The 20,414-nt window shown below is 46.1% G+C and overlaps 1 protein-coding gene across 6 annotated transcripts in view; it reads right to left on the minus strand.

Moving 5' to 3' along the window:
- Positions 1–19,273, minus strand: part of LOC137322130 (WD repeat-containing protein 26) — a 103,993-nt gene extending 84,720 nt beyond the window's left edge. For 5 of the 6 annotated variants that reach the window (XR_010962967.1, XM_067985247.1, XM_067985243.1 and 2 more), the window contains exons 1-3: positions 18,610–19,089; positions 13,234–13,333; positions 13,086–13,142 (exon numbers count right to left, since the gene is read on the minus strand). Coding sequence is in view for 5 of the 6 variants with exons in the window: in XM_067985247.1 (XP_067841348.1) it covers positions 13,086–13,142; positions 13,234–13,333; positions 18,610–19,004 (552 nt within the window). In the remaining variant the exon portion in view is untranslated. Of the gene's footprint in view, positions 1–13,085; positions 13,143–13,233; positions 13,334–18,609 lie in introns of all 6 variants that reach the window. The other variant, XM_067985245.1, reaches the window with a different exon arrangement.
- Between the last annotated feature and the right edge of the window lie 1,141 nt (positions 19,274–20,414).

Genomic DNA, 20,414 nt, shown 5'->3' on the forward strand with positions numbered 1-20,414 from the left:
ACAATGGTGTAGAAAAAGCGATATATGTCAAAGTTAGAATGATGTGCAATTTGGAGGAGGTGTTCCAATGATAGTCTTTCTTCTTGGTAATAGTGGTTGCAGTGCTGAAGACACCGTCAAATTAACCTTGCTGAGTTGTTGCATTACACCTGGTAGACAGTACACATTGTTGCCACAGTACATCAGTGATGGAGGTGGTGAATACAGAGTCCAATGCCAGGAACTTCTTAAATGTTGTTGCAGCTGCAGTCATTTAGCTGAGTGGTGAGTAATTCATCACACTCCGGAGTAGTGCCTTGTACATGGTGGAGAAGCTTTGAGGGGTTAGATGGTGAACCATTTGTTGCAAAGTACCCATCATCTGCTGTGTTCTTGTAACCAGTGTTGACATGGCTGGTCCAGTTATATTTTTGGTCAATGGTGAAAATATTGATGATGGGGGACAGTTGTGCTGCTGGAAGTTCACAGGGAGGTGGCTGGGCTTTCTTATGTTAGAGGAGATAGTTATTACCTGGCACTGAGTGCAAATGTAGCTTGCCACATTTGAATCCATGTCTGGATGTTGTCCACCACCTGCTGCAGCAAGGCATAGGCCTTTTCATTATCGGAGGAGTTGTGAATGGAGCTGAACACTGCATTTATTGCAAACAGCCCCACTCCTGACCTTATGACAGAGTGAAAGGAAGGTTCAACAATGAAGCAGCTGAAGATGGTTGGGCTGAGGACACTGCCCTTAGGAGCGCCTACATTGATGTCTTGGGGATGGAATAATTGACCTCGTCAGCATCTTCCTGTGTCAGGTGTGACTCCAGACACTGGAAGGTTGACATACTTGACCCTCACTGACCTTAGTCTTGTTAGGGCTCCATGATGCTATACTGAGCTGATTCGAGGACAGCTACACTCACTCTCCTTTGGCTTTCAGCTCTCGATTCCACATCTGGGTCAAGGCTGTTATGAGGTATGGAGCCGAGTAGTTCTGCAGAATCCATTCTGAGCATGTGAGCAAGTGCCTCATGGTGGCACTACTGGTGGCACTCCTTCCCTCACGCTCCTGATAACTTGGAGAAAGCTGATAGAGCTGTGACGAGCCAGATTAGATTTGTCTCCTTTATGGATAGAACAATAACCTCAGCAATTTTCAACACTGTGAAGTAGACATCGCCATCATAGGTGCATTGGAATAACTTGGCTAGGGGCACGGCTATTTCTGGTAGGCAGATCTTCAGCACTAAAGACAAGATGCAGTCAGCGTCCATAGCCTTCACTGAGTCCACTGCTCTCAATGATGTGGAACAAACCAAATTGGCTAGGCACTGGGACCCATGATGGTGGGGAGGAGGTAAACTATAAAAGGACCATAAGCAATACCACAGGATATCCACTGGAATTAATAATCCATCTGTAAGGTTACACCGGAGATGAGTATGAGAGGTTAATCTCTACACCAACATACCTAATTCAAGCAGAGAATTCCAATGTGTTAATTTCAATTACCAACAAATTAAAAACTCTGACCCAAATGAAAGGGCCATTCTGTTAATCCGACAGACCCACCAGAGGTGGCGGTACAGTGATATACAGTCAAGAGGGAGTGGCCCTGGGAGTCCTCAACATCGACTCCGGACCCCGTGAAATCTCATGGCTTCAGGTCAGACATGGGCAAGGAAACCTCCTGCTGATTACCACCTACTGCCCTCCCTCAGCTGATGAATCAGTCCTCCTCCATGTTGAGCACCACTTGGAGGAAGCACTGCGGGAAGCAAGGGCACAAAATGTACTCTGGATGGGGGACTTCAATGTCCATCACCAAGAGTGGTTTGGTAGCACCACGACTGACCAAGCTGGCCGAGTACTGAAGGACATTGCTGCCAGACTAGGCCTGCGGCAGGTGGTGAGCAAGCCAACACGAGGGACAAGCCTACTTGACCTCGTCCTCACCAATCCACTTGTCACAGATGCATCTATCCATGACACTATTGGTAGGAGTGACTACCACACAGTCCTTGTGGAGACGAAATCCAGTCTTCGCACTAAGGACACCATCCAACGTGTTGTGTGGCACTACCACCATGCTAAATGGGATAGATTCAGAACAGATCTAGCAGCTCAAAACTGGGCATCCATGAGGCGCTGTGGGCCATCAGCAGCAGCAGAATTGTATTCCAGCACAATCTGTAACCTCATGGCCGGGCATATTCCTCACTCTACCATTACCAACAAGCCAGGGGATCAACCCTGGTTCAATGAAGAGTGTAGAAAAGCATGCTGGGAGCAGCACCAGGCGTACCTAAAAATGAGGTGCCAACCTGGTGAAGCTGAAACTCAGGACTACATGCATGCTAAACAGCGGAAGCAACACGTTATAGACAGAGCTAAGCGATTCCACAACCAACGGATCAGATCAAAGCTCTGCAGATATGCCACATCCAGTCATGAATAGTGGTGGACAATTAAACAACTAACGGGAGGAGGCGGCTCTGCAAACATCTCCATCCTCAACGATGGCGGAGTCCAGCACGTAAGTGCAAAAGTCAAGGCTGAAGCGTTTGCAACCATCTTCAGCCAGAAGTGCCAAGTAGATGATCCATCTCGGCCTCCTCCCGATATCCCCACCATCACAGAAGCCAGTCTTCAGCCAATTCGATTCACTTCACGTGATATCAAGAAACGGCTGAGTGCACTGGATACAGCAAAGGCTATGGGCCACGACAACATCCCGGCTGTAGTGCTGAAGACTTGTGCTCCAGAACTAGCCGCGCCTCTAGCCAAGCTGTTCCAGTACAGCTACAACACTGGCATCTACCTGACAATGTGGAAAATTGCCCAGGTATGATCTGTCCAAAAAAGTAGGACAAATCCAATCCGGCCAATTACCGCCCCATCAGTCTACTCTCAATCATCAGCAAGGTGATGGCAGGTGTCGTCGACATTGCTATCAAGTGGCACTTACTCACCAGTAACCTGCTCATCGATGCTCAGTTTGGGTTCCGCCAGGACCACTCGGCGCCAGACCTCATTACAGCCTTGGTCCAAACATCAAGGCAGCATTTGACCGAGTGTGGCACCAAGGAGCCCTAGTAAAATTGAAGTCAATGGGAATCAGGAGGAAAACTCTCCAGTGGCTGGAGTCATACCTAGCACAAAGATGGTAGTGGTTGTTGGAGGCCAATCATCTCAGCCCCAGGGCATTGCTGCAGGCGTTCCTCAGGGCAGTGTCCTAGGCCCAACCATCTTCAGCTGCTTCATCAATGACCTTCCCTCCATCATAAGGTCAGAAATGGGGATGTTCGCATATGATTGCACAGTGTTCAGTTCCATTCGCAACCCCTCAGATAATGAAGTAGTCATGCCGGCATGCAGCAAGACCGAGACAAGATCCAGGCTTGGGCTCATAAGTGGCAAGTAATATTCGCGCCAGACAAGTGCCAGGCAATGACCATCTCCAACAAGAGAGGGTCTAACCACCTCCCCTTGACATTCAACGGCATTACCATCGCCGAATCCCCCACCATCAACATCCTGGCGTCACCATTGACCAAAAACTTAACTGGACCAGCCACATAAATAGTGTGGCTACAAGAGCAGGTCAGAGGCTGGGTATTCCGTGGCAAGTGACTCACCTCCTGACTCCCCAAAGGCTTTCCACCATCTACAAAGCACAAGTCAGGAGTGTGATGGAATACTCTCCACTTGCCTGGATGAGTGCAGCTCCAACAACACACAAGAAGCTCGACACCATCCAGGACAAAGCAGCCCGCTTGATTGGCATCCCATCCACCACCCTAAACATTCACTCCCTTCACCACCGGCACACTGTGGCTGCAGTGTGTACCATCCACAGGATGCAATGCAGCAACTCGCCAAGGCTTCTTCGACAGCACCTCCCAAACCCGCGACCTCTACCACCTAGAAGGACAAGAGCAGCAGGCACATGGGAACACCACCACCTGCACGTTCCCCTCCAAGTCACACACCATCCCGAAGTGGAAATATATCGCCGTTCCTTCATCGTCGCTGGGTCAAAATCCTGAAACTCCCTTCCTAACAGCACTGTGGGAGAACCTTCACCACACGGACTGCAGTGGTTCAAGAAGGCAGCTCACCACCACCTTCTCAAGGGCAATTAGGGATGGGCAATAAATGCCGGCCTTGCCAGCGACACCCACATCCCATGAACGAATATGAAAAAAAACAAGAGTAAGGAAGTCTTGCTGCAAATGTACAGTGCTTTAGTGAGATCTCATCTGGATTACTGTGCACAGTTTTGGTCTTCTTACCTAAGGAAGGATATACTTACTTTAGAGGCAGTGCAACAAAGGTTCACTAGATTGATTCCTGGGATGAGAGGGTTGTCCTATGAGGAGAGATTGAGTAGAATGGGCCTATACTCTCTGGGGAATGAAAGGTGATCGCATTGAAACATGTAAGATTCTGAGAGGGCTTGACAGGGTAGATGCTAAGAGGCTGTTTCCCCTGGCTGGAGGGTCTAAAACTAGGGGGCATAGTCTCAGGATAAGGGGTCGGCCATTTAGGGCTGAGATGAGGGGGAATTTCTTCACTCAGAGAGTTGTGAATCTTTGGAATTCTCTACCCCAGAGGGCTGTGGATGCTCAGTTGTTGAGTATATTCAAGGCTGAGATTGATCGATTTTTGGACTCTAGGGAAATCAAGGGATATGGGGTTCAGGCGGGAAAGTGGAGTTGAGGTCGACGATCAGCCATGATCTTATTGAATGGCGGAGCAGGCTTGAGGGGTCCTATGGCCTACTCCTGCTCCTATTTCTTATGAATACTAATCACATCAAAGTATTCAACTGCACCATTCAGTTTCACTCCACAATACAAAAATTGTTTCAATACCATTGTCTATGTTAACCCATTCATCAGGATTCCTCTGGAGCACTTCACAGTAGCTGATCACAGGGCAGAAAAGGAACCTTTTGAAAAGGAGCGAAAAAAAGAGATGAAAAAAGTGCACCCCTAATTGGGGTTCACTTTATTGAAGTAGCTTGCATATTGCTCAATCTTGTGTTCAATTAGAAAGATGGTCCCATAACAACTTAGTTTTTGAATGTTCTGATCTGCACTAATCATTATTGAAGAATTATAAATTAGTTGTGAACGATTGCTCACATTTTTTTCATTTATCTCATTGATGCAGACAAACCCATCCCTGTCATCAGATACTTAAACTGCTAAGACTGCAAAGCTCAACAGTGAGTCATTTTAGGACTCATTAAAAAGAGCAATAGATCCTCCAACATAAGTAGGTAAAAGCAGTAAACCATGCAGACCAGGAGATCCCAGGTTATATTGAGTTAGCTGATCTCAGCTAAAGAACTACAATCAGTCTCATCATCCTCAGGCTAGAGAGGAGAGAAAAGCAGCTCCAGTTCTTGCCCCTAATCGCTATCCAGTAATTTCTGCTAGAAATTCGTATCTGTGGACATCGGGATGAGAACAGAAGCAGTGGTGATGGAACCATATCCCAGCAAGAATCAGCAGCTTCAAGAGGGAAGAAAAATAGGAAGTAGCAGGAAGTCATACCCAAGCCCACCTATAGCACCAATGGTTTAGAAACTTCCATGCTTCAGTCCTTCCCTACTAAAAGAATAACTAACAGGAGGCAATTGATAAACATCCTCACTGATGGGACATTATTCCGATCTTCTATTCCTAGTTCCAACAGAACAAATCTACTCTTGGTTCTGTATGCATTTCATGTCATTTATGCCACAATCTAGAGTAAGTTACAAGAAATAAACATTTGTCCCATTTTATATGCTTCCAATGCAAGGATCCTCTCAAACAAAAAAAGTCTATTACAGCATGTATTTTTGAAGTGAAGACATGCAATGCAACAGAAGGAAGTGGTTACTGAGATGACCTACGGTTCATGGGACATGTTGTATACCAATAAACTGCAACAGACTTCTTAAAAGCCACCATTTTGTTCAATCATAACTTAAAGTTAATCATAAATAAAATGGATTCTAATCTTTTGATGAGTTTTCTCCATAACTAGGTAGAATGAATAGTATACAGCAACTATTTCGCAGAATACTGGGTTTATTCCTTTTAAGGAAAACATGTATCGTTCGTGACGGAGTTTTCTCTCTCCCTCCTTAAAAAAGGAGGGAGAGAGAAAACAGGGAATGACAGACCGTTTAGCCTAACATCAGTCGTAGGGAAAATGCTAGAGTCTATTATAAAGAATGTGATAACAGGGCACTTAGAAAATATCAATGGGATTAGACAAAGTCAACATGGATTTATGAAAGGGAAATCATGTTTGACAAACCTACTAAAGTTTTTTGAGGATGTAACTGGTAGAATAGATAAGGGAGAACCAGTGGATGTGGTTTATTTGGATTTTCAAATAAAGTCCCACATAAGAAGTTAGTGTGCAAAATTAGAGCACATGGGATTAGTGGTAACATACTGGCATCGATTGAAAATTAGTTAACAGACAGGAAACAGAGAGTAGGAATAAATGGGTCTTTTTCGGGATGGCAGGCAGTGATTAGTGGGGTACCGCAGGGATCAGTGCTTGGGCCCCAGCTATTCACAATATATCAATGATTTGGATGAGGGAACGAAATGTAATATTTCCAAGTTTGCTGATGACATAAAACTAGGTGGGATCGTGAGTTGTGAGGATGATGCAAAGAGGCTTCAAGGCGATTTAGACAAGTTGAGTGAGTGGGCAAATACATGGCAGATGCAGTATAATGTGGATCAATGTGAAGTTATCCACTTCAGAAGAAAAAAACAGAAAGGTAGAGTATTATTTAAATGATGATAGTTTGGGAAATGTTGATGTCCAAAGGGACCTGGGTGTCCTTGTACACTAGTCACTGAAAGCAAACATGCAGGTGCAGCAAGCAGTTAGGAAGGTTAATGGTATGTTGGCCTTCATTGCAAGAGGATTTGAGTACAGGAACAAGGATGTCTTACTGCAGTTATACAGGGCCTTGGTGAGACCACACCTGGAGTATTGTGTGCAGTTTTGGTCACCTTACCTAAGAAAGGATATACTTGCCATAGAGGGAGTGCAGTGAAGGTTCACCAGACTGATTTCTGGGATGGCAGGATTGTCGTATGAGGAGAGATTAGGTCAACTCGGCCTGTATTCACTCGAGTTTAGAAGAATGAGAGGGGATCTCATTGAAACATATAAAATTCTGAAAGGGCGAGACAGACTGGATGCAGGGAGGATGTTTCCACTGGCTAGGGGTCCAGAAAGAGGGGTCACAGTCTCAGGATATGGGGTAGGGCATTTAGGACTGAGATAAGGAGAAATTTCTACACTCAGGAGGATGAACTTGTGGAATTCCCAACCACAGAGGCTGTGGAGGCCAAGTCACTGAATATATTTAAGGAGGAGATAGACAGATTTCTAGACACAAAAGGCATCAAGGGGTATGGGGAGTGAGCAGGAATATGGTATTTGAGATAGAGGATCAGCCATTATCATACTGAAGGGCAGAGCAGGCTTGAAGGGCCGAATGGTCTACTCCTGATCCTATTTTCTATGTTTCTATGTGACGAAGGCCACTCATTTATAGTTTTCACAGAAAAATGAGAAGAATTGTAAAATTTTATCCCTAAACCACCAGTAAAAGTCCCAAAATTGCATTTAATAAAATAGAATTTAATTTATTCAGTCACTGTAAATCAGTAATCCTGCTCATGATTTTGTACTTGTAATTCATGGTCTTCTTATATACAACTGCATCCTACAAGAGGCAATGCTGCAAGCTTTAGAAGCCTCATCCTCTCCCAAAACCTGTATTCCATGGAGTAACAGCTGCATCCGATAAACATGAATATTTTTCCCAAGATGTCTTATCCTTGGATCATATTGTTTATAAACTGCAGTACAAGAGCCAATTGCCAAATTTCTGACCATCAGTCTCTAATCATTCAAGTTAAACCAACAGCAGACACAATTTATTCACAGAAGCAGAATTTATCCTCTTCTCCTGGGCCTTATCAGCCACACACTACCACCTAGCAAGTGGACAAATAATCAATTCCCAGGCCTCTACCAACACTTGCCTCAAGCCAGCAGCTGGGAGGTACACAGACGAAAGTAACTTTCCCTTAACTTTTATTCCTTGTGGAAGCACCTAGTCTCTGACTTGCCACTTTGTCAGGTGGGTGTGAATTTTCCCATCCTATTAATTCAGGGTCATGTCACGGGTCTTGAAACATACTTCACAAAATTGTAATGTACATTGCAAAATAGATCACAAGATTTCAACATACAGCTTACCTTCAAACTTATTCCACGAAAATATGTATTTACTATTCAAGAAATTCAAATAAATTACTTGTTAATTTTAAAATGGTAACGATGTAGCTATTAAGACTTGTGCATGGCTGCCCCTCCAATGCTGGGTAACTGCACCAGCCAGCATGACACTGAACTCCCAGGTTTGATCCTCAGTATGTGCCAATTTAGCTGATCTGAGCTGGGGCTGTGGTCACAGCACTACTATTTGCCTCACCTTGCCTTTAAAGAATTAACTTGCATTTATGTAATGCCTTTCACAACTTCAGGGTGTCTGGGAATGGTTCACAGCCAATGAAGCACTTTTGAAATGTAATTACTGTTGTAATGTAGGGCACTGCAGCAGCTAATTTGCACACAGCAATGTCCCACAAACAGTAATGTCCCACAAACAGCAATGAGATAAGTGACCAGATAATCTCTTTTAGCGATATTAGATGAAGGATAAATGTTGTCCTGGACAACAGGAGAACTCCCCTGCTCTTCTTCGAAGTGTCATGGGATCTTTTACATCCACCCGAGGGGACAGACAGGGCCTCAGATTAACACCTCATCTGAAAAACAGCACCTCAGTACTGCACTGAAGTGTCAGCTTAGAATATGTGCTCAAGTCTCTGGAGTGGGGATTGAACCCACAACCTGCTAACTCTGAGGTGAGAGTGCCATTGAGCCAAGGCTGAGTGGGAGGGCAGTTTAGGGGAAGGAGAGATGAGAATACGGGATGGGGAGAAAAACAGCTCGAGCTCCCAATTCAATGCTATCATAGAATTTAAGGGCAAAAACTTTTTAAAACCAAAAGAAAACACATGCACATGGCAGGTCAGTAATTAAGATTCCAATGTTCCAATGTACTGCATCAAGCTTTGGGGGTAGAGGGGAGGAAAGAGACAACAGAGGATAGAACAGGGAGTGAGAGCACTAACCTTATTTTCCTCTCCACTCTCTCATCCAAGTGGCTATTTCCCATCCACGAGCAGAGACAGAGAGTGCCCAAGCGCTATTCCTCCAAAGAGGCACAAAATCAAACCCGCCACGTCCTCTCAAAGAACTCAAATATCTCTGTGGAAAAACATCAACTCCACTGAACTGACTCTGGGAACAGGACTTTATTCTGAGTATCATGGCACTGATATAGCTTGAGTACAATGCAGAACATAATACTTGTTCATGGGTCTTTCACACAAAGTGCTCTCAAAATGTACATTGTAACTTCAACCTCATCAATTTTACTTCTGCACATTTTCCGAGGAAAGGGTGTGCATCCCAGACCCCATCTTTACGGCTGTGTAAGGAGTTGCCTGTCTAAACCCTAGGGTGATTACCCTCCCAATTTCCCAATGCGGTACACATGGGAACCAATCCTGTGGGCAGTCACAGACCCCTGACCATTCCACAGCATATAACTATGATATCTCAACATCTGCAAAAGTACGGTCAAGTATTTGCCACTTAATCAGTGTAATCACATCAACGTACTTTAGAAAAATCACAAGTCTAAAACACACTTCTCATGTGAAATTCAGTCCATCACAAATTGGTGTGATCACCACCAATGGCTGACTTACAACCAATATTTCAAGCTGCAGCTCAAATGGTTTCTTTAGACACAGCCTAAGTTTGGAAGAATAGAACTTATTAATTGTACTGTAGGACACTTTTTAATAATTCAACTGAATATGCTATGAAAATTTCATATTTCCACAAATGCACTTTATTAAAATCCTATCACTGCACCGTTTTAAGTCCTTGAACGTGTTGTCGCCTCCCAAATCCATGCCCATCTTTCCTGCAACTCCACATTTAAATCCCTCCAGTCAGGTTTCCGTCCCTGCTACAGTACTGAAACAGCCCGTATCAAAGTCACAAATGACATCCTATGTGACTGTGACCGTGGTAAACTATCCCTTCTCATCCTTCCCGATCTGTCTGCAACATTTGATACAGTTGACGACACCATCCTCCTCCAACGTCTCTCCTGTCACCCAGCTGGGTGGGACTGCACTCGCCTGGTTCCATTCTTATCTATCCAGTTTTTGCCAGAGAATCACCTGCAATGGATTCTCTTCCCACTTCTGCACGGTTAATTCTGGAGTCCCCCAAGGATCTATCCTTGTCCTCCTCCTATTTCTCATCTACATGCTGCCCCTCAACGACATCATCCGAAAACATGCCAGGTTCAACATGTATGCTGACGAGGTCAGCTCTACCTCACCACCACCACCACCCTCCCTCGACCACTTCACTGTCTCTGATTTGTCACGCTGCTTGTCTGACTGGATGGCAAAAATTTCCTCCAATTAAATATTGGGAAGAGCGAGGCCATTGTCTTCGGTTTCCGCCACAAACTCCGCTCCCCAGCCACTGACTCCATCCCTCTCTCTGGCCACTGTCTGAGGCTGATTCAGACCATTCACAACCGTGGCTTTCTATTTGACCCCGAGATAAGCTTCCGACCACATATCCACTCTATCACCAAGATCGCCTATTTCTGTCTCCGTAACATCACCCGTCTCTGTCCCTGCCTCAGCTCATCTGCTGCCGAAAGCCTCATCCATGCCTTTTTTTAACCTCTAGTCTTGACTGTTCCAATGCTTTTCTGGCCGGCCTCCCATCTTCCAACCTCCATAAACTTAAGCTCATCCAAAACTCTGCTGCGCGTATCCTAACTAGCACCAAATCCCGTTCACCCATCACCCCTGTGCTCATAGGAACAGGAGTAGGCCATTCAGCCCCCTGTGCCTGCTCCGCCATTTGATAAGATCATGGCTGATCTGTGATCTAACTCCATATACCCGCCTTTGGCCCATATCCCTTAATTCCTTTGGTTGCCAAAAAGCTATCTATCTCAGATTTAAATTTAGCAATTGAGCTAGTATCAATTGCCATTTGCGGAAGAGAGTTCCAAACTTCTACCACCCTTTGTGTGTAGAAATGTTTTCTAATCTCGCTCCTGAAAGGTCTGGCTCTAATTTTTAGACTGTGCCCCCTACACCTAGAAACCACAACCAGCGGAAGTAGTTTCTCTCTATCCACCCTATCTGTTCCCCTTAATATCTTATAAACTTCGATCAGATCACCCCTTAACCTTCGAAACTCTGGAGAATACAACCCCAATTTGTGTAATCTCTCCTCGTAACTTAACCCGTAAAGTCCAGGTATCATTCTAGCAAACCTACGCTGCACTCCCTCCAAGGCCAATATGTCCTTCCGAAGGTGCGGTGCCCAGAACTGCTCACAGTACTCCAGGTGTGGTCCAACCAGGGTTTTGTATAGCTGCAGCATAACTTCTGCCCCCTTGTACTCTAGTCCTCTAGATATAAAGGCCAGCATTCCATTAGCCTTCTTGATTATTTTCTGCACCTGTTCATGACACTTCAATGATCCATGTACCTGTACCCTTAGGTCCCTTTGGACATCCACTGTTTTTAACTTTTTACTATTTAGAAAGTACCCTATTCTATCCTTTTTTGATCCAAAGTGGATGACCTCACATTTGTCTACATTGAATTCCATTTGCCACAGTTTTGCCCATTCACCTAATCTATCAATATCACTTTGTAATTTTATGTTTTCATCTACACTGCTTACAATGCCACCAATCTTTGTGTCATCAGCAAACTTAGATATGAGACTTTCTATGCCTTCATCTAAGTCGTTAATAAACATTGTGAATAATTGAGGCCCCAAGACAGATCCCTGCGGGACTCCACTAGTCACATCCTGCCAATGTGAGTACCTACCCGTTATCCCTACTCTCTGTCGCCTTTCGCTCAGCCAACTTCCTAACCAAGTCCGTACTTTTCCCTCGGTTCCATGGGCTTCTATCTTAGCTAACAGTCTCTTATGTGCTCACTGACCTACATTGGCTCCCGGTCCGGGAGTGCCACGATTTTAAAATTCTTATCCTTGTTTTCAAATCCCTTCATGGCCTTGCCCCTCCCTATTTCTGTAACTTCCTCCAGCCCTACAACCCTCCGAGATCTCTGTACTCCTCCAATTCTCGCCTTTAGCGCATTCCTGCTTTTAATTGCACCAAAACTGGCAGCCGTGCCTTCATCTGCCGAGGCTGTAAGTTCTGGAATTCCCTCCCTAAACCTCTCTCTCCTCTTTTAAGGCGCTCCTTAAAACCTATGTCTTTGACTAAGCTTTTGGTCACCTCTCCTAATATCTCTGAATGTGGCTCGATGTCAAGTTTTGTTTGAAAATCTCTGTGAAGCGCCTTGGGACGTTTTACTACATTAAAGGCGCTATATAAACGCAAGGTGTTGTTGTTTAAATGTCTAATGCTAAATACTGTACATAGGCAGGACACAATTTCCAGTTCACAGAATCTGCAAGAAAATAAACAATCTAGTTCTAGTTCCAACCACAAAAGTCCTCAAAGGGTTAAGAGACAGAAGATGTGGTTGTGTGCTTGAAACGTCAGTTCCTGTGTTCTCTGCCCACCCCTCCCCCACTCCTAGACAGGAAGCTCTACAAAGCCTCTGCAAAACAAATGAATCAGCTGGAACAGACAAGCAGCTGATCATCTTTGTTTATCGTCACTTCTAATCCAGCACAAACACTGGCCTTTTCTATCCCTACCCCCTGCGCCCCCCCAAAAAAAAATAAAAAAAACACAAACATAATCAAAACCTTCCCATATTCCTCTCCACTGAACATTGTTTAGTCAAGCACTGGCCTAGCATCCTGACATGTCCAGAATCTTTTGTATTGAAACAGATTTTTTTTAATGGAAAAAAGCAAAACAAAAAAAATTGCATTCTGCAACTTTCATTGTTCCTTACCACAATCACATGAGGTGAATGCACCAAAGACTTCAATTCATTAAGATCGTTTTCAGCCTATTAACAAAAGACAGCAATAATTAGTTTAGTTCAAAGCATACAATGCAAGGAATGTGTATATAAATATAGAGAGCTGACAGAATGTTACCTTTTCCCATTCTCCCTCCATAACGTGATTGCGGAATTTAGTTGCAGAAGGATGCTCTAAGCGGCAGCCCGATTCCTGCATCAAAAGATCCACCGTTTGGCTACAAGAGGAGAAATAATTCAAACCTTGAACCCCAACGACAGTATTGAAAAGGAAATCTGGATCAAAGTTCTGATGATAACAACCACAAAATCCCACATCATTTACAGTACTTATAACCGGATCACTACAGCCAAATGTCAAAAATGTTCCTTTAACAATTTTGCACAACTAGATTAAGTGTCATGACACCATAATGTCAAATTTACAGGCTTTGCTTAAAGCGGGTATGAAGGCTTTGTGTGTGTGTATAGGTATAGCTTTCCAGGTGTAAATCTGTAAATCCTATATTCATACATCTATAAATAAACTGTCAATAATGCATTGCTTAATTCCACAAATTGTGTGATCACAAAACACTAACAATCCATCCCAAAGGCTCCTTCAAACACTTGGAGCCAAGTACATGCTAGATTTCCTAGGCATCTGCATCCAAGTAATAATCTCGATCTTCAACCTTTTAAGTTCTTTTTCCAAATCCAAGTTTTACCTCCATCAAACTAATAATTACAGTGTAAGAAAGGAATCAAACTTTATCACCATAAATTGTTTTTCTATTTTGAATCTTTAAAGATGGCTATTTCGCACTTTCCTACTATACATCACTAGAAAATCTAATTTAAGAAATTAGCTAATTTAGCTAAAAATTAGGAAATAATCATAGAATCATAGAAAGGTTATAGCACAGAAAGAGGCCGTCGGCCCATCGAGTCCATGCCTGCTCTATGCAACAGCAATGCAGCTATTCCCATTCCCTATCCCCAGAGCCCTGCAATTTTTTTCCTTTCAAGTACTTATCCAGTTCGCTTTTGAAAGCCATGATTTAATCTGCCTCCACACCCCCTCTGGCAGTGCATTCCAGATCCTAACCACTTGCTGTGTAAAAGTTTTTCCTCAAATCACCTTTGATTCTTTTGCCAATCACCGTAAATCTATAAGAACATAAGAAATAGGAGCAGGAGTAGGCCAATCGGCCCCTCGAGCCTGCTCCGCCATTCAATAAGATCATGGCTGATCTGGTCCTAACCTCAAATCTAAATTCATGTCCAATTTCCTGCCCGCTCCCCGTAACCCCTAATACCCTTTACTTCTAGGAAACTGTCTATTTCTGTTTTAAATTTATTTAATGATGTAGCTTCCACAGCTTCCTGGGGCAGCAAATTCCACAGACCTACCACCCTCTGAGTGAAGAAGTTTCTCCTCATCTCAGTTTTGAAAGAGCAGCCCCTTATTCTAAGATTATGCCCCCTCGTTCTAGTTTCACCCATCCTTGGGAACATCCTTACCGCATCCACCCGATCAAGCCCCTTCACAATCTTATATGTTTCAATAAGATTGCCTCTCATTCTTCTGAATGCCAATGAGTAGAGTCCCAATCTACTCAACCTCTCCTCATATGTCCGCCCCCTCATCCCCGGGATTAACCGAGTGAACCTTCTTTGTACTGCCTCGAGAGCAAGTATGTCTTTTCTTAAGTATGGACACCAAAACTGTATGCAGTATTCCAGGTGCGGTCTCACCAATACCTTATATAACTGCAGCAATACCTCCCTGTTTTTATATTCTATCCCCCGAGCAATAAAAGCCAACATTCCGTTGGCCTTCTTGATCACCTGTTGTACCTGTATACTAACTTTTTGATCTTCTTGCACTAGGACCCCCAGATCCCTTTGTACTGCAGTACTTTCCAGTTTCTCGCCTTTAAGATAATAACTTGCTCTCTGATTTTTCCCGCCAAAGTGCATAACCTCACATTTTCCAATATTGTATTGCATCTGCCAAATCTCCACCCACTCACCCAGCCTGTCTATATCCCCCTGTAGGTTTTTTATGACCTCCTCACTCTCCACTTTCCCTCCCATCTTTGTATCATCTGCAAACTTTGATACGTTACACTCGGTCCCCTCCTCCAAATCGTTAATATAGATTGTAAAGAGTTGGGGACCCAGCACCGACCCCTGCGGAACACCACTGGCTGCCAGTCCGAGAATGAACCATTTATCCCAACTCTCTGCTTCCTGTTAGATAACCAATCCTCCACCCATGCCAGAATATTACCCCCAATCCAGTGATTCTTTATCTTGAGCAATAAGATGTCCTCTGGTTCTTGACCCTTCCGCCAATGGGAACAGTTTCTCTCTATCTACTCTGCCTAGACCCTTCATGATTTTGAACACTTCGATCAAATCTCCTCACAACCTTCTCTGTTCCATGGAGAACAACCCCAGCTTCTCCAGTCTATCTAAAGTCCCTCATCCCTGGAACCATTCTAGTAAATCTCTCCTGCACCCTCTCTAGGGCCTCTACATTCTTCCCAAAGTGCGGTGCCCAGAACTGTACACAATACTCCAGTTGTGGCCAAACCAGCGTTTTATAGAGGTTCATCACGACTTCCTTGCTTTTGTAATAATGGGCTAGATAGACGCATTTCTACTTCCTAATCCTGTTACATCAATGTATGGTCCCATGCCACTATATGACAGCAATATACCTTCACTGACAATCAGAACTCAAGTACACAAAATCATTCAGCCCACTGCGCTTGCTCCTTCCAATGTACCATTTGTGATATGGACCTTTGTACAGTCTCAACCTTATCACCCAAAGGAAGTGAAAAGTCACCTGTAAAACTTTTAAGGAAAGGAAAATTAAATTTCTCAGCATTACACACAATCATGCAAAAATTCTAGGATATCAATCACCGCAATCTACATTGCTCATGCTGGACAGGTAACATTCCATGGATGGCAATTCAACGTTCACAGTCGGCTGGAATACAGCACCCACCACCAACAATGCTTAAATTAAGCACAGCTGGATACATTTGTACCTAATTGCCATTTGCACACAGATATAAACAATGTGAGATTGGGAGAAAATATACTCGGAAAGGACAGGATAAGCCCAAACTCACTGATGCTCACTCTCTCCATTAGATAGTTCAACCCCACACACAACCCTTGCCAATTGCTGGTAATGTTCATTTCTAGGTGAGCTTAATAAAAAAAGGGGAAGGAGGAGGGAAATCTGTGACAAAATTCAGGGAATTACTCAAATTCTTTCACGACTACGTAAAGAAATTACACAAGCTCTAAGAGTCATCACTGGACTCAAACTACTCCCCCACAACCGTAGGAATTTAAGGCTAAAGTGGGCCAGAAAAGGCCATGTCAATGCATTGGGCCAGTCTCAAAGGTCGGGGTGAAAATTCGTCTTGAATTCATTATGTAAGCATGTTTCATAATGTAAGCATGTTTCATACTGGTGCAGCACATGTTCTCTCCACCATAGTTTGTTCCAGACATTTCCAATCCGTTTGTTTTGTTTTCTTCAGTGCACACTTGCCTGGTTTTACCCCAACTCAAGTCCCAGATTTTTCGCACTTGGTCCACTCTAGCCAGTGTGAACTGTCATAGGTTACTCTTTGAATCTCCTTCATCACTTTTAAAGGATTTCTCACAACATATCTCCTTCACCAAGCTTTCGGTCATCTCTCTTAACCCTCCCACAAAGCAAAGTGCCTGTCCGTTTCCTCTTCTATGAAGTACTGTGGGATGGATTTCTACATTAAATACATTACTTTTTGAATCACTTCACGCACTCTCTGAGTATTATTCAATTAACCCACATTGTCCACTATGCTGAGTTTTATTCATTCCACTCATAGTCCCAGGTTTCATTCACTACCTACTATTTCAGCTTTCACTCGGTTCACTCACTTCACGGTGTTGTTTTCCCCATGTCCACACAAGTTTTATCCCACTTGATCCACTATCCCAGGTCTTACATTAACAGTGCCCACAGTACCAGGTTTTACCCCCTTTACCCAGTGCCCACAGTACCAGGTTTTACCCCCGTTACCCAGTGCCCACAGTACCAGGTTTTACCCCCTTTACCCAGTGCCAACAGTACCCGGTTTTACCTCCTTTACCCAGTGCTCACAGTACCAGGTTTTAACCACATCACCCAGTGCCCACAGTACCAGGTTTTACCCCCTTTACCCAGTGCCCACAGTACCAGGTTTTACCCCCTTTACCCAGTGCCCACAGTACCAGGTTTTACCCCCTTTACCCAGTGCCCACAGTACCAGGTTTTACCCCCTTTACCCAGTGCCCACAGTACCAGGTTTTACCCCCGTTACCCAGTGCCCACAGTACCAGGTTTTACCCCCTTTACCCAGTGCCCACAGTACCAGGTTTTACCCCCTTTACCCAGTGCCAACAGTACCCGGTTTTACCTCCTTTACCCAGTGCCCACAGTACCAGGTTTTAACCACATCACCCAGTGCCCACAGTACCAGGTTTTACCCCCTTTATCCAGTACCCACAGTACCAGGTTTTACCCCCTTTACCCAGTGCCCACAGTACCAGGTTTTACCACCTTTACCCAGTGCCCACAGTACCAGGTTTTACCCCCTTTACCCAGTGCCCACAGTACCAGGTTTTACCCCCTTTACCCAGTGCCCACAGTACCAGGTTTTACCCCCTTTACCCAGTACCCACAGTACCAGGTTTTACCCCCTTTACCCAGTGCCCACAGTACCAGGTTTTACCCCCTTTACCCAGTGCCCACAGTACCAGGTTTTACCCCCTTTACCCAGTGCCCACAGTACCAGGTTTTACCCCCTTTACCCAGTGCCCACAGTACCAGGTTTTACCCCCTTTACCCAGTGCCCACAGTACCAGGTTTTACCCCCTTTACCCAGTACCCACAGTACCAGGTTTTACCCCCTTTACCCAGTGCCCACAGTACCAGGTTTTACCCCCTTTACCCAGTACCCACAGTACCAGGTTTTACCCCCTTTACCCAGTGCCCACAGTACCAGGTTTTACCCCCTTTACCCAATGCCCACAGTACCAGGTTTTACCCCCTTTACCCAATGCCCACAGTACCAGGTTTTACCCCCTTTACCCAGTGCCCACAGTACCAGGTTTTACCCCCTTTACCCAGTGCCCACAGTACCAGGTTTTACCCCCTTTACCCAGTGCCCACAGTACCAGGTTTTACCCCCTTTACCCAGTACCCACAGTACCAGGTTTTACCCCCTTTACCCAGTGCCCACAGTACCAGGTTTTACCCCCTTTACCCAGTACCCACAGTACCAGGTTTTACCCCCTTTACCCAGTGCCCACAGTACCAGGTTTTACCCCCTTTACCCAATGCCCACAGTACCAGGTTTTACCCCCTTTACCCAGTGCCCGATGCCCCGCGCTTTTTTCAGTAAGTTCACTATCCCGGGTTGTACCCACTACACCTACAGTCCCGGGTTTTACTCACTTCAGCCCTAGGCCCTGCAGGTGTTGTCCGATCAAGCGGATGACATCCTCGTCGCTCTGGGACAGGCGCTTCTTCTTCTTGAGCGCGGTCTGGTCCGGGTTAGTCCCGCCAGGCCCGGGAACCAGGGGGATAGTGGTGGTGGTGGCGGCAGCGGCGGCCGACGAGGAGGAGGAGGGTAGCCCGTTGGAATGAGCGGCCGGGGCCGGTGTCTGGACGGAGCCTGAGCCAGAGCCAGAGCCGGAGCCGCCGCTCGTGTTGTTGTTGTTGGAGGCCGGCTCTTCCCCAGGCTCGGCTTGGCTGGAATCCCGGCCCGTCACATCTCCGTTCTGGGCTCCAGCTGAGGGAGTCTCGGCGGCGCCGCCGCCGCCCCCACCTTGGTTCCCGTTGGCCTGCATGACGCCGGGAGCCTGGCGCCCGGAGCCGCCGCCGCCGCCGCCGCCGAGGAGCAAGAGGCCGCTGAAGTTGCCTGGAGGGTTGTGGGGGCCTAGTCGCACTCCTCCGAGTCCCGCCGCCCCGGGCTCACCCTCGCCCTCCGCCGCCGTCGCTCGCTGCTTCTTCCGCGGTGGCGGAGACACTCCACCGGTCTCCGAGTCGGAGGAGGAGGAGGAGGCCAGAGTGAACGTCGTGTCCTCGGCCGCAGCTGCCGCCGTGGTGGCTCGGTGCTTTTTTCAAAAAAAATTTATTTATTTATTCCTCCCTCCCTCCCTGGTCGGGTCGGCGGGTGGCGGGGGGCCTCCTCCTCCCCCGAGGGGGGAGGTTTGGGATGCTCAGCGATGAACGATGGCGGGGCGGGAGGGGGTCCTCTGTGTGTGTGTGTGTGTGTGGACGGGGGAGGGGGAGGGGAAGGTTCCGGATCGCTCGGCGACGGTTCGGGCGCGAGCGGATCGCTAACGGTCACCCGGCCGCGGGGTTTCCCTCCCTTGTCCCTGCTGGCTGTCTCGCGCCGGTGGCGGTGACAGCGGCTGCGCCCGCTGCTGTCCGGCGCTCGAGCTCCTTCTCTCCTCGCCGCCGGTTCCCGGTTCCCGGTTCGCGGTCGGTCGGTCGCTCGCTCGGGTTTGTGATGTGTCTTTTCTCGTTCTTTCTACCCGCCCTCCCTCCTCACAGGTTCATCATCCCCTCCCTCTCAGCCGCCGCCGTCCGTTTATGCCTCTAACCCTCTCTGTCTCTTGTGTTTTTGTTGTTGTCGCTTCGGCCACAGCTAATGGAGTCCTCACAACAACTGAACCTGATGTCACCGGAAATTCCCACACTCCACACATCCGCTGGGCTGGAGGAGGAGGAGGGGGAGCGGGCGGGAGCGGGCACGCCCAGCTTGTTACGCCATCACGTAAGTTCTCAGTGCAACCCTCCCCCCACAAAGCGAATGCTTCATCTTCAACATAAGACTTCCCCCACCCTCTACATCAAAAAAAAATCCTACAAATATTTTAAGCCATAGAGTATGGAAGTTATGGTGAACTTTTATAAAACACTGGTCCGGCCACAACTGGAGTACTGTGTCCAATTCTGGGCACGGTGGTAATGTTACTGGACTAATAATCCAGAGTCAGGAGTTCAAATCCCGCCACGGCAGCTGGGGGAATTTAAATTCAATTAATTAAAGTCTGGAATTTTTAAAATACTAGTATCAGTAATGGTGGCCATGAAACTACCGGATTGTCGTAAAAACCCATCTGGTTCACTAATGTCCTTTAGGGAAGGAAGCCTGCCGTCCTTACCCGGTCTGGCCTATATATGTGCCTCCAGACCCACAGCAATGTGGTTGATTCTTAATCACCCTCTGAAACGGCCAGGCAAGCCACTCA

The sequence above is a fragment of the Heptranchias perlo genome, chromosome 5, assembly GCF_035084215.1.
Source record: "Heptranchias perlo isolate sHepPer1 chromosome 5, sHepPer1.hap1, whole genome shotgun sequence".
NCBI classification, from domain to species: domain Eukaryota; kingdom Metazoa; phylum Chordata; class Chondrichthyes; order Hexanchiformes; family Hexanchidae; genus Heptranchias; species Heptranchias perlo.